The 18,058-nt window shown below is 38.9% G+C and overlaps 1 protein-coding gene across 7 annotated transcripts in view; it reads left to right on the forward strand.

Annotated features, from left to right (window-relative positions):
• Positions 1-337: 337 nt before the first annotated feature.
• The window catches only part of RALGPS1 (Ral GEF with PH domain and SH3 binding motif 1), a 78,015-nt gene continuing 60,294 nt past the window's right edge, over positions 338-18,058 (forward strand). For 4 of the 7 annotated variants that reach the window (XR_012058493.1, XR_012058491.1, XR_012058492.1 and 1 more), the window contains exons 1-10: positions 345-545; positions 2,836-2,952; positions 7,178-7,365; positions 9,144-9,266; positions 9,892-9,999; positions 10,395-10,445; positions 13,399-13,482; positions 13,909-13,998; positions 14,114-14,206; positions 14,570-14,696. Coding sequence is in view for 4 of the 7 variants with exons in the window: in XM_030286395.4 (XP_030142255.1) it covers positions 9,210-9,266; positions 9,892-9,999; positions 10,395-10,445; positions 13,399-13,482; positions 13,909-13,998; positions 14,114-14,206; positions 14,570-14,696 (610 nt within the window). In the remaining 3 variants the exon portion in view is untranslated. Of the gene's footprint in view, positions 546-831; positions 1,058-2,835; positions 2,953-7,177; positions 7,366-9,143; positions 9,267-9,891; positions 10,000-10,394; positions 10,446-13,398; positions 13,483-13,908; positions 13,999-14,113; positions 14,207-14,569; positions 14,697-18,058 lie in introns of those variants that run through there. The other 3 variants (XM_030286394.4, XM_072936515.1, XM_030286393.4) reach the window with 3 other exon arrangements.

Here is an 18,058-nt window from a genome sequence, read left to right on the forward strand (position 1 = left end):
GCTGTGCTGCATGAGACTTACCTGGGCAGTGAACACCACCATTTTACAGTACGTTAAGCATCAGTTTGGTAACTGTCAGAATCTCATAACCTGCCCGGCGGTTCGGGAGCCCTGCCTGGACCCCCGGGCTCGTCCCCGGACCCCCGGGCTCGTCCCCGGCCCCCGGGCTCGTCCCCGGCCCCCGGGCTCGTCCCCGGATCCCCGGGCTCGTCCCCGGCCCCCGGGCTCGTCCCCGGCCCCCGGGCTCCCGCCGCCCGCACGGAGCCGCGTGCGCAGCCGCGCTGCGGCCGCCAGGGGGCGCGGGCGGGGCGGGCGCGGCCAAGGACGGCGCCGCAGCACCTGCGCTCGCGCGCTCCCGCCCCGCCCGGGCCATTGGTGCGCGCTCCCGCGCGGGGAGACGGTTGGCTGGCGCGCGCGTCAGTCCGCGCGCCCCCGCCCCGCCCCGCAGTCCCTGCCGGGCCGGGCCTCGTCCCCGGGGCGCTGAGGGCGTCTCCCTCTCGCCGAGAGAGCCGGGGGCGTCGCTGGGGGCACCGAGTCCCGAACAGGTGAGCGGCGGACGAGCCCCGTGTGCCCGGCAGGAAAGGCGGGACAGGCCGCCGCAGCCCCTCGTCCCTTCGCCTTCTGTCGTCCCCGCTCCGGGCGCGTGTTGCGGGCGGAGCTCTGCGGCGACAGGCCCGGCCGGGCGCTCACGCTCCGGCGGCGCCGCTTGCGAGGTGCCGGCGGCTCCCGGTGGGCCGGGGCGGCGCGGGGCGCTGCGGCAGCGCCGCCCGCCGCGGCGGCTCCGGGCGCCTGCCGGCCGCGGCAGGTGCGCGGGGGGCGGGCTGGGCTCCGGCGGGGCCGGGCGGCACCTCCCCGCTCCCGAGCGCCCGGCCAGCCCCGCGGCCTCTTCCGGAGAGGGCCCCGCGCCCTCCCCGCCGGGAGATGTCGCTCCGGCGCGGGGCCGGCGGCCGCACGGCCCTGCCCGCCCGCGGGGCTCCGGCACCGGCCCGGTGCGGTGCGGCGGGCACGGGCAGCCGGTGCTGCAGCTGAGCCCGGGCGGACAGCGGGAGCAGCCTTGGTACGGATGCGGCGTCTGGGGGGAACAGGTGGAAGCCACCTAGAGTTGGCTGCGTCCTCCTGTGTCCTTAGGAATAAATTTGAAAACTGTTTGCGTATCATGTGGATGAAACCGTGCGGGGCTTGTTGAGAGCCTTGACTGCGATCTGATTTCAAATCACTTCAGATAGTTTTTGGTCTAGCTTCTGCAGCCTTATGTCAGCCTGGGGCTTTGGCATGTAGCATATGGAGGAATGGATGTTGAAATTCTTGGTTATAGAAGCACATCGTGCCTTTTGTCTGTGGTTTGTTGTTCTGAACCCCACAAAATAGAGCATATGTGTTCTTGTCACACCAAGTATTGAAAAAATTGAAATGCGTTGGTGTCTCTGAAATAGAGAAGAACATTCCTTGCCTCAGAAACCTTATTTATGAATGTTGCAGTCTGTCTTTTATGTCTAGTTTTGATAGTCAGATATTTCTTCTCTTGCTCACTATTCATGGTAGATATTCTTTCTGCCTGAATAGAACAGGAAGCTGCTGTAAAGGGCAGAACTACACACATTTGTTTGCTCATTTTCTGTATGTTGCCCATCCTGCATGATGTAGCACGAGTTGGAAGAAAAATTAATACAAAACACTTTCAAACCAAGTTATTTTATTTGTTTTTCAGTTTATTTGCCTTAGTTTAGTGAAGACATCTAGAAGTTCAGGTGCATAGTAATTACAAGGTTTGCACTTAACTAAAATGCCACGTGATGCAGGGCAGACAACAGGCTTCATGTCTGTAATCTGATTGAAATACTTAAGTGGATGCTAACCCATTTTTAACTTGCTGTTTTGATTATTCTATGAAGTGGGATCATTTGCTCATGCAGCGATTGTCTACCGGATGAGTTTTGGGTGTGTCAAAAGAACACTGCTTTTCTGGCAAAAGATAGCTTGATTTGATGCTGTAGGAATTGCATATAGCTATAGTCTAGAAGACAGACTTTTTAAAGGGGGAGTTTCCCTAGTGCTAGAACGAAAATAAAGACTGTAGTAGAGGCGCAGTTGTAACACCAATTGACCTGCAGTGATTTTTTACCTTTATCAAAGTAACATGGGCTTTAATGAGATTTTCATGTCAGTCTGTATAAAAGAAGCTGTCTTTGAGATTATTTTCTTCTCGCTTGATGTGTACCTTTATTAAACATTAGGCTTTATAAAAGTTGGTATAAAGCAGAAGAGGAGAAAAGGGAAGGGCTATGTGTAATGTAAATATCACCAAAATGAGTTATCTAAGCAGTATTTTCCTCAGGTTTGTAGCTGCTGATGTTTGTTGTAAGAGCTATGGCTTTATTTGCTGATAGAGATAAAAGAATTATTGTACTTGGAATTGTGTCTATTTTGATTTGTTTAGTTAAACCTTGAAGAAGATGGTGTGAGGATGAGTAGCATTTACAATTCATAAAGCACCTTGAAAGAAGTGAGTGAAACCAATAAATAATGTGTGTTTGCTTGGAGACCTTGTGTTGATTTACAGAGTGAGGGAGAGTTACAATCACACATTTGGAGTATATTTAGTTATTAAACTTAGAGTACATTGCTCTTCTCTCTGTGATGTATATGTACTTCTTTTGAGTTAGGGAATTTATCACACACCAATGAAACTAGAATAGGGAACTAACAGTGAAAGTTGTGAGGGAGAGGTAAGAATAAAAATACCACAGCACATGTTTCAGGTGAGGAGTGCATAGTTTGAGAAGAATTGAGTTGTAAAATAAATGTCACCATAATCCTGTTTCCTGGTATTTACAGGAATGTTATGCTTTTAAACAAGAGATAAAACTGCTGAAAAGCCAGAGCTAGACCCAGCAACGAACTAATGGAGGTGTGCAGCAAAATGGGTTGAGAGCACAGCTGTCTTATTCCATCGTAAGTATGCAATTGTATTTAAAGTTACAGCTTTCACATTTTCACCTACATTTGATAATCAGAGATTACAGAAGTGTCTGTCAATTCTCTGCAACTCAAGTTTAGAGAACCTGAGTTCTTGTAGTATTTTACTATAATTTGCAGATATATATTTATTTTCCTGTAACTGAAGATTTTTTCTTTTCATGAGGCTTTCATTAAAGTAAAACTTCCCTTGATCATCTAAGATATTGAAGTTTGCAGACTTGCTTGAAGGGTAGTGACCTCTGAAGGAGGACTTCTGCTGGAGAGAGCACTGCAGCTCTGTCTTCATATGGAACCTTGATGTAAAGATTTTGAGACACAGATAAAATTCCAGTCTATGCAAAGTTCTTCAAATGGTTTCTAATGATTAGAAACCCGCACTGTATTTCTTAATTTGTTTAGGTAGTCAGATGAAATCTGTCTACTATCTTTACTTAGTAGAATTCACTTTATTGTACTTTTTTGGCTTATACAAATAATTTTGATCATACTATTACTTTAGTTCCTGATGCAGTAAGTAATGTTGCAGATAGAAGAATGGAGAGAAGAAAACACTTAAGAGTAAATTTGTAAATATAATAAATGGTTATTAGAGTGAGCTTAGTAATCAATAGATATATAAAGATGTGAGGCATATTCAGAAGAATAGCATTGGACAGCATTGTCAGCTTCCTACTCTTTCATGGTTTTAGCAACTGCAGATTGTGTGAGGTTTGAAATAATTTTTGACAGCCTTTTGTTATGAAATTTTGCATACAGCTCTCAAACTAGGAAAACTGAGACATTACATTCATTATAATTTTGAAAAATAAGACATCCTTATTTTTATTCCACTTACAGAATGTTAGCTTACCTTTTTGGTATACTGACTGCCACGTATGTCTTTGTATCCAGGTTGCCCGATGAAAGTTAGTTTGAAAAGTTGGTATTTTAATTGTTGTAGGGCAGCTTAGTGACAACAAAGGGACCAAGGGCAGTCTAGTGTAACATGTGACAAATCAAGTAAAGCATGTCATAAATGCATGACCTGTGCATTAGGTGTTGTTTTTAATATACTGTTAGATATAATTCATATCAGTTATGTATTCATAAAAACCAAGAGTTTAGGACTTGGATTCTGAAGTTGTTTCTTGAACTCATCACAGCAGCTGCTTCTCTGCTCATAGTTGAACTCATTTGAGTTCATGCACTGGAAGGGTGGAAGTAGGAGTGCTGAGAGAATTTTAGAAAGGGAAGTCAACTTTGAATATCGTTTTTCCTGACTTAGACTTGATCCATTGGTAGCTATTGGGAAATTATGCAAGATTCATTTTTTTTCAGCCTATTTACTCAGGGACAATGCATGTTACTGAGGAATAGTTATTTACTTGAGTGATTTCAGTTTTTGGTCAGCTGAATTAATCCACAGCCCCATTTTATTTCTGTTACTTTTTCATTATATATAAAATGAATATAGTAAGAAGTTACTATATTCATTAAATGTAATAAGTTTCTCAGACAAGGATGTGCATGAAACTGCTAAATCGTTCATAGTGTATTTTATCTGTAGGTGGTACTGTTGCCTAAAGCACAATGAAACATATTAAGGACTTCCTGGTGAAATGGACACTGAAGATACACAAGTGTTTGCTCTGGAAGATCTTTAAAAAGCCATCACATTTCTATGACTAATCTTCTGTAGCCTAATTGCTTTGTTCTTAATAAACTTAGTAGGCAATTATTATTTAAATCCAGGCTTTCAAATGCTCTAAAATTTTTCATGTTGTCCAAATGTCCACTGAGATCTATTGTTTAATTACTTCAAAAGGACTTTTTGAAATTAAGAGATTTTTCATATAAAACATTATGACTATTAGCACAGCTCAACTGTCTGGTCTCATACCTGTGTTTGTACGTGAAGTGGACATCATAAAAGGCCTCAGAGTGGCATACAGATAGTTATTTTCTGAAGGAAGTTGGGTTTACATGAGTAATTTCTATAATTACTCTAGGAGATAGGATTGTTTTCCCCTCCACTTTGCAGGAATCATATGTGAGGGGATGAGAAATAGGGTTTGAGATGTGATACTTACTGGATGGGGCAAAAATGAAGACACAGGTTGTTTGTACTTTTGGGAAAGGATGCTGTCAGGAATTAAATGATCTTGCATCAGTGTTGCTCAGTGCTTTTGAGGTTTGTGTTTCTCTAGGTTAGCAAGTATACATGTAGCACTCATCAGCTGCTGCTTTGAAAGAAGTAAAGAAATTCTCCTCTACAAATCCTTCCAGGATGGTTTGTTCTGTCACTGCAATGACAAACTGCTTCTAAATTGTGCAAGCTCAAAAGGATTTTGAAATCCTCTTGAATGTACTTTTTTTTTTTTTTAATAAAGTTATGATACTGAAGTAAAAGAAACCTAATGGTGGAGGGGCGGGGGAAGATATGTAAGCATCTGGATGTGGAGAGCAAGCAGTGCATTTATTTAGATACTGCAATGGTATTTGCCTTTTTGTCTTTATTACCAGTAGAACAAAAAGATGGGACTTCTCCCCAACCACCACCCTGCCCTCAAGAGGGCTGAAGCTGGACATGATGTAGACGGAAGTTTCACATCAGTGACTGATTGCAAGCACAGGGGCAAAAAATATAACCCTGTTATTGTTTCATTCTGTTTTTGTAATAGAACCTTTTTCTTCCAGTAGTTAGCTGTGCTAACATACTTTGGTTTGTACTCTATGTCCACAGCATCTGAGTATGACTTTGTTCATGGTTCATCAAGGAAAGAAATGTTCTAGAGGTGAACATCTGGAAGAATAGTTTAGGAATGAAGAAAAGGAAAATGCAATGATGAAAAACAGTTCAGAACTGAATATGAGCTCTGAATATATGGTGTGCTGTAAACGTGTCTTCAGGTTGGGTGTTGCCAGTGGACTGTAATAGTATATTGTTGGTCTTGCTAAAGGTAAAAAGCAGGATTTTGTAGGTATTCTTCATTCCGTTGTCTTGATCAATGCCAATTAACTGTTGTGATGTCTGATAGCAAATTCTGTAAGGCATATCCTCTGAGGAGCAACTGACGACTTCGTGTTTATCTAGTCTGGAGAAAAGGAGGCTGAGCAGCAACCTCGTTGTTCTCTGCAGCTTCCTGACAGGGGACAAGGAAAGGGAGATGGTGATTTCTTCTGCCCAGAATCCAGGGGTGGGACATAAGTGAATGATTCAAACCTGCCCCAGGGGAGGTTCAGACTGAACATCAGTAAGCATTTCTTTAGCTGAGAGAGTGGTCAAATACTGGAGCAGGCTTCCTGGAGAAGTGGTTGGTGCCCCATGCCTGTCAGTGTTTAAGAGCCTTTGAACAATGCCCTTAATAACATGCTTTAACTTCTGGTCATCTATGAAGTGGTCAGGCAATGAGACAAGATGATCGTTGTATGCCCCTTCCAACTGGAACTGGTCCTTCTAAATTTATTTTTTTAAAACCGCAAATCCTACTGGTTACTTCCGTTGGTTCTAACCAAGTTTCAGTGCCCAAGTAGGGCTCTAGTGCACTTGAATTGTTCTCACTGAACCAGTTGTCCAGCTAATTTAAGCTTGAGAAAGAACATTTATCTTTTGGTAGAATGCTGAAGTATCTTTTCTTAAAGGCGTGTTGAAGCTCTCAGTTCATGATTCAGTGGTATTAGGAAAACCACAATCAACTAATGAAAGTAGTAAGTAAATGGTTTTTGAAATCAGCTAAGCCAGTTGACTTGTGGAGTCTGGAGTTGCTGAGTTAGGGCTGGTAAGAGGCTCAGTATTTTTCCTTTCAATGAAAAAATCAACAAGAGCAAGGGTCATCAGTGGTTGCTGACATGGTTATCTTTGTATTTGCTGAAAGCAATGTGAGCAGTCAGTAGCTTCCTCAGATTGCTCTCTAGCATTCAGAAATTAAGAGCACATGGACTTTGTTGGCCAGAAGTGGTTTCCTGTGCTTAAGAGTCTCAGTGACTTTCTTGTGAGTTGGGTAATTAGAGACTGAACTGAGACTGAACTTATGGGCACTTTGACTGCATTATATGCATATTATTAACAGCAGTATAAGATTTGCATTTTACTTTCAGAGAATGTTGCTTCTGTGGCATGGATAACAAGATTTGACAAATTCTGGTAAAATAATGGCTCTAAGGTTTACTTCTGTGCTTGGTTTTGATGGTGGTATTTTTGGTTTGTTTTTTTTTTCAGTTGTTTTTGCATTGTCTTCAGTTTTACTTCAGAAAGTGCTACATATCTAAATGGGTTTGTCAAACTGGCAAAGAAGAACAGACAACCTCTGGTGTCTGTTGCATCCTGATTTATCCACTTTGCTTCTGGCAGCCTATGAAGGAGATCTACTGCAGTGTGCCTGTGAACCTTCCGTGCAAACAGATAAGGTGTTTCCTTAGTTTTGATTTTTAGCACTGTTTGTGTAATGCATCATTTTAATTAATGTAAGCAAGTTGAAATAAATTGTGTGAATCAAAAGCTGTGAAAGGAAGTTGTATGTCATTTTAAGTGACTTCTTATGTTTTATTGCCAACATTTTGGGCCTTCGATAATTTCTGGGATTTGAGAAATTTCTTTTTAATCTTTTTACTGTGAAATAATGACAAGTGCAGGGGAATATTATTTTTAATATCTTTCCCTATGTTGTCTGACAGCCTCTTCATACAGTGAGCATAGTATTAGCTCCTGTGTTACTTTGTGTGTGGAGTGATGCTTTCTGCAGGTGGGGAAACACTCCAAATGATCAAGTGGACTTGACTTAAAAGGATAATTGCTTCCTATGACTTTTATGAAGGTAGCAAAACAAGTGGGTGTGTAGAGAAGCATTTTTTCATAGATGTGAATCTTGGAGAAATCTTTGCACATAGGAAAAAGCAGTGCATTTTTAATGCTTGTGTTATATTTGGAACATTTTGGGGGAAGGGGGTAAGGCGAGGGGAATCTATTTTGATCCTGTCTAGAATGAAAGTTTCTAGCCTTGCAAGATTTATGTACATGCTGAATGTTGAAAGGCAAAAATATATTAGTGCTTTTGAGTTTAGGTATTAAAGCATTTTTGTCTCACTTTGATAAAATGAACATTAAAACTTCATGTAAAACTGAACTTGGGCATGGTACAAGTTCACATATGGGATATTTCTTTCCCCTTTCACATCGTTATTGATTCCTCATGCCCTGGAGAAGCTATTCAGAAAGGCAGGGATGGAGGACACAAGAATGTTTTTGTGGCCTTAATGTAAATGCCACATGTTAAAGAAATTACATCTACAGAATTACTTTCCACTTCAGGATTGTAAGGACTTTTAAGAAGAGCAACTCCAGACCTAGAAATACTGAGCAGCCTGTCAGTGCTCAAAATGAGTTAACTTTATCAGGAGAAAATAGAAAAGAAATTGACTCTTGCCTTGTTTAGCAGAGAAGATTTTGGCATTATTTGAAGCAAAATTAGTGTCTCGTTTCATGCGAGATCCTGGGGAGAATTGTTTGTCGTTGTAGGAATGAGAAGTGAAGACTTCATCTTTCTAAAGAGAGTAAAAGGTTGTTTTTATTCTTATCTGTTTTGTTTTTTCAGTATTTTTCTGTTGGTGCGATCAGTGTTGTGGGTGGGGACACGAGGATGCAGCGGGAGATGTGGCAGTATCCCTTGCTGCACGTATGAGCAACTACAGATTTTGCTGAAAGAGTCCATTTACAGGAATCAGTGGCAGTGCCTGCCATGGGGTCATCCATGTGTCCTGTGGGGAGTGATGACACAACCATGCTGTTCACTCAGTTAGAGAATCAGAACTTGAGCTGACTTGCTAGTTCTGTAAGCAGTTTGCGATAGCCTGCAGTTTCTGGACTTTGTCCTGCCTGGGAGAGACTTTATGTAAAACTTAATTCAACATGAATGACAAATAATCCTTTTTTCCCCCTGCATTTCTTGAGTTGAGTGGAGGTAGGGGTAAGGACTTGGCATGGCTTTAACAATATTCAATTGTACTCCTTCACAGTTGGTACTTGAAAAAGAGAAGAGCCTCTATCTCCTAAAATAATCTTGTTTCCTAAGTCCTTCCTAAGCTCTGAGTAGGAAAAATGAAATATCTTGTATTGCTGGGTTATTTTCTGTGTGCATTTTGGATTTTTTTATAAATTGGATTTATTCCACAAATAATTTCTTTTGCAGGAATTTCTGTTTTCTCTTTTCAACCAGTGCTGGCTAAGCTGAAACCTCCCGCACCTTGTGGAGAGCATGTATAAAAGGAATGACCTCATGGCCAGTGTGATGGTCACCTCTGCCACTCCAGAGGTACAGTTCATTGGGTTTTATTAGCTCCTGTATCAAAATAGAAATTTTGGCTTGTTTCAGCTTTCACAGAAGCCCTTTCCACCACTAGTCAGACTAAATACCACACCATTTGTAAATAAAAGAACTAACATGGCAAGGAGTAATTGTAGAACACTCCATGGTTTTTTGGTGTTCACAGACACGTTTTTTTATTGTTGTTGTTAATGATTACTTATTTTGTTTAATTTTAAATAGCACTTTTGGCCCGTTACTCTGTAACTTAGAGCAGCCATTGATTATTGGTGAGTTCAGAGCAGTGTAATATACCATCAAAATGGAGTCTGACAGAAATAGAACCCAGAAATACACAGCTGCTTTCGTGTGACAGCTCTTTCATTTAGTCTGTGATTTTAAAAATGGCTTACTAAATCTGAGAATTTCATAGAGCTAAAATTTTATGTCGCTGTAGTTTTTGCAGAAGGAAGTTGGAAACATTTGTGTACAGTGCAAAACTAAATTTGGTGTCTGAAACTTCTTGAAGTTCATACATTTTCCTATCATTACTTAGTATTTTTACACATTTATTTCCTGATTTTGAGATTAAAATAATCATTCTGCAGATAAGCCTACTATGTTTTCTTTGTAGGGTAGTAGCAGCTCAGATTCTCTGGAAGGGCGAAGTTCAGATTATGCCAATAAAAGCTACGATGCAGTTGTATTTGATGTGTTGAAAGTAACTCCTGAGGAGTTTGCCGTAAGTATAAATATTATTTTTGCATTTAAGCTTGTATAATACTCAGGGTTACAGAGTACTAAAAAAATACATCAAATACTTTTTCTTAATAAAAAAACAAACCAAAACAACTTTTAAATAAACCTTCAGTGTTTTTGAAACACAAATTTCTGACTTTATCAACTTCAATAAAATAAGCCTGTCTTGGGATTTAATCATTTAGTACTGACCTCACACAGCATATTTGTTTTACTGTATAAAGTCATTTGCATTTTTTAAAGTCTTTTAGGAGATCCTAGCATAGGTTAGTTCTGGTTAGTGGGGAATATGTATATGGTTTCTAGTTACTGAAGGGCAGATAGAAGTATGTCATTGTTAGCTCTTCATATTACATGATAATTCTGTCTTCATTGCAGAGCCAGATAACATTGATGGATATGCCAGTATTTAAAGCTATACAGCCTGAGGTAGGTTTTCTTAAACCATCTGTTTACATCTTGGCAATTCAGTGCCTGAGGAAATGTGGGAACTCAAAGATGCCTTTTTTTGTTCAAAGATGCTCATCTTCTTGCACTGCACTAATGTTTTTCTAGGTGTATTCCCTCTTATTACTCTGAATCTGTGATCCAACATCAGTTACTTTGGTTTGTCATCTGTTGCCAAAGGGGAGAACTGTGCTTTTCTGGATGTCTTCTTGTCTAGCTTTGAGTGGAGTGTTTCTTCAGGATAAGTTCATCAAGGGTAAAAATTCTCTATTCTCCCTTCTGCAGCTGTTTTTCAATTCATGTCTGATTTCAGACTTTTGACTGCTGCCTCTGGCCATAATCTCTGGCCATAAAGTGTTAGACTGCATCAACTGCTTTATAAGCTTCTTAATTTGTACAGTCATTTTTAAGATTCAGAATAATAAATACTGTGGTTAAATCAGCCCAAACCCTTAAACATTAGTGTATTATTGTCTTTTAAGATTTTAACTTTTTAAGAAAGACACAGAAGGGAACTCGAGGCCTGTTGAGGAAAAGCAGTCAAGGTTAACATAGACATTTGAAAATCAGTAATGAGAACTTGAGAAATGAATAATAAAAGTAATTGTCAGAATATGACAGAATTGCATAAAAATATGATAAATTTATTTACTGCAAAAGGTACAATAATCATGTGTCTCCTGCTTCAGGTGTTTTTAATGTAAGAAGATGTATCCATTGTGGCTTGTTATCTTCTTGTCCTAAGGTTGGAGTATCATGATTGTATAAAGGGCAGCCCATGCCTTCCCATAATGTCAGCAGAACTGAATGTCTGACAACATCAGTAGAGGCAGTCAAGTTTAGAAGGTTTTGAGTGGAAGCTCTGGCTGCCTAATTAGGTCACTAACAAAACAAGTCATCATTTATTACAGCAGTTCAGAGAGATTAGCAGGCTTCTATTTTGAGAAAATATAGGAAGGAAATAAAAAATTGGTCTATCTGTTGTCTGTCCTACCTGTCAGATAATTACTTCTTTTCAGTGCTGAAATGTATTAAAACACCAAGACAGTTTAATAGCTGAAAATGCTTTCATGCTTCTGAAATTACATGTGTCCTCCAGGCAGTTGGGGAGACATTTCTTTCCTGTGGGGAAGAAAATGGCAAACAAATAATGCAATAAGAAATGAGCAATGCCCATATAAAAATCTGCTAGCAAAAAATTTTCAATATGTACAAATTGATACATAGATACTTTTCCATGAGGAAGTTGTGTTTAGACAAATATCAGAACAAAATGGAGAGGGTTTTTTATTCTAACTACCTTTGCCAAAAGTGGAGGTAGTCATACTCTGAGGAGATGAATTAACTAAAAAGTAATATATAGAACTATAGATGTACATTTTAAAGCAAATTTTGCATTTACTTTAGTTGCTATGAAAACTGTGCCATACTATTTTATAGTAAAAGATATCCCAAAACAATTGATTTGCTGTTGTTCTTTTCCTTCATAATTGCTTCGTTTTGCCTTTTGGAAATGAGATTTCCTGAAGTGCTACTCTGGCAAATAGATGTAACTCACTGAGGAGTGATCAGAAGGAAAACTATTGTATTTTCAGCTTCAGCTAGAATGTAGATCTTTGAATATGTAGCAGTTACCATGAACTATTAGTTGTTAATTGTGCTTTCTGATTTTCATTTTATTGGAACTGTCAATATAGTTTGTTTGTCAAAAATAAGCAACTGTTTCTATCCTGAAATTCTGCCAACTGTAGGACTAGGTTTTAAAGCAAGAAATAGTCTGTGTATTTGTCATGAAATTGCCCCTTGCTATTAGTAAGTTAGTAGACTAAGAAAGTTAACATTTTCTAGTTGAAGTTTAAGGTTTTATTATTTTAACATGACCTTATGCATAGGTGAACATGCCTAAGATTTTACATTTGGTTGCTAACTCTTATCTCAAACACACGAACATCCTTTAAGTGTGGTATTTGCTGAGGCTTTTTCCTGCTTTTCAACAGCTATTACTATAAAACACGTCTGCATTTTACTTTGTGGAGTTTAGAAAGAGGATGTCTAGTTAACAATTCTTTGTTCTCCAGCACAAATAATTATGCTTACATTTTAGATTTCTCTCTGGCTTTATTTAGATTTTTTTCCCAAGTCCTGAAATTGCAATCTCCACAAATTTCAGGATTTTGCACTTGATGGGAATGTTTCCTGTGACTGTGCACATTGAGGAAACTCTCAGCATCCCTCCATGCCAAAAAAAAAAAAAAAGAGATGAAGTGTAATTCTCGAACACAGTTATATTGTAGCAGTATAAAAAAATCAGCAGGAGCATTTTGAATCACTCACTTGTATCAACCTTATTATTCAATCTGAATTTAAGCCTAGTCAGATAATTTTGCCATGCACGGGATTTTCCATTGTTACTCACTAGCCCTCTTGCAACTGATTAGGTTACTGATCTCTTCCACTTTTCTGACAAAGGTAAGTTTTGCTGTCCCTAGTAGAGTGTCTGAGATTTTTTTTTCCACATAAAAATGATTTCTAGTATCATAAGACCAGACATGGACTGTTCATGTGGAGAATCTGTGTCCTGACAGATGCAAATTGGCATTTTTATCTGCAGAAGTTTAAAGTCCTGGAGATGGGAATTCAAAATGTGTTTGGAACTGGAAGTGCTTTTCCTGCTGCTCACACAGGCATGTGTAGATCTCTAGAGTGCATTCCATGTATCAGCATTACAAAGTGCTTTACAGAGGCCGAATTCTCTTTGGCTGACTCTGCCTTTTCGTATGGAGGTGTCTAAAATTAGTAGTGTAAATTTGGAAAGTTGAACAACATTTTGATTGAAATTGAGACTTGTGGCTCTAAAAGCAGAAGAGTGATTTAGAGTTAGTGTTAAGGAGAACTCATTTCTGTTTTTAAGACAATTTTTAAATGTGTTTCCTAGGAACTAGCCAGCTGTGGATGGAATAAGAAAGAAAAACACACCCTCGCTCCAAACATTGTTGCCTTTACTAGGAGGTTTAACCAGGTATATAATTTGATTACTGTCATGAACAGTTGTCTTTGAGTATAAAGTTAAACAGAACTACTCACGTGAATTAAAACCTATTTTTCCAAACAGGGATTAAGATTTTTAAATTGCAACTCCTGTTTTTAATTACTAGTTCCTGATTTGTTTTGTTATGGTGCAACATTAGCAATTTTTTTCTATTTTTCTGGGTTTCACGTGCTCATTCAGTTACTTTGTTGTTGTCTCGCTTTGCTACTTCTTATGCTGGTAATGCTTCAGGGCAATTGCAGTGATACAGAGGAGAATTCATGGGATCAGAAATATTTTCTTTCCTTAGCCTGTTTTCTTTCCGGAGCATTGTCAGTGTTTCCAAATATTTCATCTAATAAACTAATAAGTCCATTTTTTAATAATAAATTAAAGTTGTATGTGTTTACTTTATAGGTCAGTTTTTGGGTTGTACGAGAAATATTAACAGCACAGACCTTAAAAATAAGGGCGGAAATACTGAGCCACTTTGTGAAGATAGCTAAAGTAAGTGTAGATTTCTTACACTACCATTCAAAACCTTAATTCTTTCATGCTTGTTTCTTCACTACTCCTGTGAGCCCTTTCCAGTGTGCTAAAAGCTATTATTCCCTTTTTTCAGAAGCTTCTAGAACTGAACAATCTTCATTCTCTTATGTCTGTGGTGTCAGCACTGCAAAGCGCACCTATCTTCAGGTTGACCAAAACTTGGGCTGTAAGTGTTGCCTTGCCCCTTTCCCCTTCTGACTTGTTTTAATTCTGAGGTTCTTTGGAATTTGTCATATTGTAAACTCTGGAGGAAGATAGTTTTATGTTCTTAGTGATATGAGCATCACTGACAAATTAGTCAGAAATAGTGGTCATGTTTTTTCATAGCTTAAGACCTACACTAAATGGCCCTTTTTTAACAGGTAGCATGTTTTCAAGCATTGTGCTTCTTTGGATGATGATGAGAAATTTGATCTTAACTAGACTATGCTGTACTTTACTTTGGGCAATTCATCAAGTTTCTGACTGTTAGTTTTGTGTGGATTTGTCTTTGAAAATTTTATGATCTTCGTTTTTGTTTTCTCTGTAGCTTTTGAATCGGAAAGACAAGACCACATTTGAGAAGTTAGACTATTTACTGTCTAAGGAAGATAATTATAAAAGGACACGAGAGTACATCAGAAGCTTAAAAATGGTTCCTACAATTCCATATTTAGGTGAGTGTGAACAATTACCTTATTTATCTGTAGCTCACTGACAGACGAGTGCTAATGTACCATATTGTGCACCTGAAGAACCCTCTGTGTAGAAGAATGGTTCACTCTATTTCATATTTGGAAAAATTAGGTCAGGTTGAGATTTTTGGGCTATACATATGTTTACATACTTTTAGAAGGAGTTTTTCTCTCAAGTGCTGAATAAATATATGTGTAATTCAATGCTAAAATGTATTAAAAGGGAGACCTACAGTTAAAATGCTGTCCCGTCTTGATATTGTCTCCTTTTCTTTTGTGATAAACAGAGAGTAGCCATTTGATGAATTGGTTATTTTGGTCAGTATTTCACCTGGAAGTATTTCTGCACAAAGGTTACTGTTAATCAAAGCAGTCCAATATAATTAACTGTTTTCTGGCTTTTATTAGTGATTTAGTCAGATGCTAAACTGCAGCTAAAAAGAATAAAAGTTTTTAAATTGGTGACACTGGATAGCAAGAGCTCAAGAATTCAGCTTAGCCTTCCTGGGCCAGAATTGCTATCTGTATTGTTTACCCCTAATGCCTCAGTAGACTTATCTTCTGTGAACACTTTCACTCTTGCTTTAAACACACATAATCTTGCATGCACAACACCTGGCTGGCAGGATTTCTTCAACTCTGTCCAGTACCACATTTTTTTTGCTTGAATTGAACATGGTAATTTTTACCTTCACTAGATAAACCCTACCTTGTTCCTTACACAGTTTGAGGCTACTCCTGACATTATGGACTTCAGTCATTATCTGTTGCCTTCACTATAAATCTTCAGTTACTTCTCTTCCAAAAGGAAGAGTCCTTGGATTACTTGATCATGCCTTGTACAGATGCCACTTGGCATCCTTGACAACTTGCCTGGGCAGCATTTTAGTCCTGTATCTTTTTAGGGGAAGAGGGTGCACACGAAGTGTACTGCCTGCAAAATTCAAGATAGAAGTGCAGGTTATATTTTATACAGTTACTTCAGGAGGCTTTTTGTGCTCTACTTAATAATTTCTGACATTCAGTTACCTCAAAGTTTAGCAGCAATCACAGAGTAGTGAGCATGAACTGTATATTGTAATGCTAAGATTGTGCCTTTATTGGCACTGGTTTGCTCTTCTTGTTTTATATGGAAAGTCAGGATTCTTTGTTTACCCCTTGTATGTAAAACAGTCTGTAGATTTTCATCTTCTGTTTTACTATCCAAGCAGTTTATCTCCCCTAAATCCTTCCATAATTCCAATCCATCTGCCCTTCTCTTTGCTCCTCTCAGTTAGTGAATATCATTAGCAGATTTTTGTTTCTGTTAATTCCTGTTTTCAGATTACTTATGAATAAGTCAAGCAGCATGAATCCTAGTACACCTTGCTGTGGAAAACAATCAGCACTGCTTATCTAAAATATTTATTATTTAATGAATTTAATGACTGTTCCTAATGGCCATACTTTTTAAACTGTATTGAAAGCTTGGTATGAGTTACTGAAACTGCTGTGTAAATAATTTCAGATTTGAATGAATATTTGGCTTATCAAAAGAGAATATTCAATTGAGCCTTGTTTCAATGAATAAATGTCTTCTCAAGGAAGACAACTTTACTTACAGAACATCTTTATTCTTTGCAAATGAACAAGTAGACCAATAGATGATTTTAGGAGTAACTACTGAATATAAAACAACTGAATTGAGAATGAGAAGGTGTGAGGACTTGCAGAGTTCTTGGGGGTCCTGTTTTGTGCTGTAGAACCTCTTGTCTCACTGTAAGAAAGGTACTTCATTGAGAGAGAATGGTTCTTATTTCATCTGTAGAAGCCTGAGATTGCTTAAAATAAGCTGGAGAATGTACAGGGAAATTAAAACTGCCACTGAAGTTTTCCAGTTACTCTGGTTTATAAGAATTAGCTCACAGCCTTGTGTGAGAAATGTTTTAATACTACACTGTTATTACAAAATCACTCCAAGTCACTTTTATACAAGATTAAAAATATTTCTGAAATGAACATGTATGTTACAAGCCTAATAAAAGACTTGGGTAATGAAAGGAAAAAATCTGCATGTTTCCTTCCTAATCCAACTGAGTTACAGGCTTGAACCTGAAATTCCTGCTGGTCTTTAGCCAGTCTCTTTGAGACTTTGAATCATCCTGCATATGTTGTATCTTGTTTCATATATGAGAGACCCTCTCCCTGCTGATGGCAAAGATGAGGCTGTGTTGCTCTTCTTGTAAAGTAAAGCTTTGCCTGCATTCTGAGAGGTGCACTTGGACATTTTGTGTAACATAACTACTGTTATGTTTCCAACTGCAGGTTATAATATGAGAGACTAATACTTACTGTTTAAAAGTACCTGTTAAACATCCAACAGTTGTTTTAATTTCAGATAGGTCTTTCAATTTTAAAAAGGGAGAGAGAGAGAGAAAGAAGAAAGCAAATAATGAGATTGGCATGGCTGTGATGTGGACTATTGGAAGTGTTTACCCACAGTGTGATTTAAGAAAAAATAGCTGTCGCATTGTTTTGAAAATTCATGGCTGCAGTTGCTAATTACAGTGTTTTCTTGTCTTTACTGCTGGTGATCTTTTAGTTTGTCTCTGTATGTTACAGAACAAACAAAGCTGGGTATGATCTTATAGTCTATAGATTTATTGCACTGTTTGCTTCTTTTCTGCTTGGAATATAACAGAAAACTTTAAACGATAATAGAACAGTTTCAGGAAAGAATTCTTTGGAAATGTGTATACAAAAGAATAACTAGTTGTCTTCTCAGGTTACAATCTTGTGACAACCTTTTCTCTAAATGCTAAAGGTGGAGCCCCACTGTTTCATTCCTGATAATACATAATGTATTAGTTTGACAGCATTTTCTTTACTCTTCTGAAAAAGGTAGAGATACTTCAAAAATTCAGAAGAGCGATGTCACTTTCCTATGGCAATGCTTGAAATGGACGTTTACAGGAGAATTGCAGTTGTTAGTAATCTTCTCCATAGTGCTGCAATTCTCTCTTGTATAAACTCACCTAATGTGCTTTTGCTAATGATAGGAAAGTTTCTGGTATGGGATTTTTAGACTGCAGGGTTGCCAAAGATGTACATTTGGGGAGCAATGAAGTAATGCAATTAAAACCTTTGGAAATAATTAGGGAAATGGGAAAAACTAAGGCCTTTCACAGTTTGGAGTAATGTCATCTAATACAGTAGGTGGACCTAGTGCAAACCGAGTTCTGTTCTGTGGATTTTTTAAAAAAATAAGCATAGTGAAATCCGTGATTCTGCTGACATACTTGCCAGTAATTTCACAGTATAAGTTCCAAATCCCTAATATTTCATTATTTTTGATGTGCCAGGGG

This window comes from Taeniopygia guttata, chromosome 17 (assembly GCF_048771995.1).
Source record: "Taeniopygia guttata chromosome 17, bTaeGut7.mat, whole genome shotgun sequence".
Lineage (NCBI taxonomy): Eukaryota > Metazoa > Chordata > Aves > Passeriformes > Estrildidae > Taeniopygia > Taeniopygia guttata.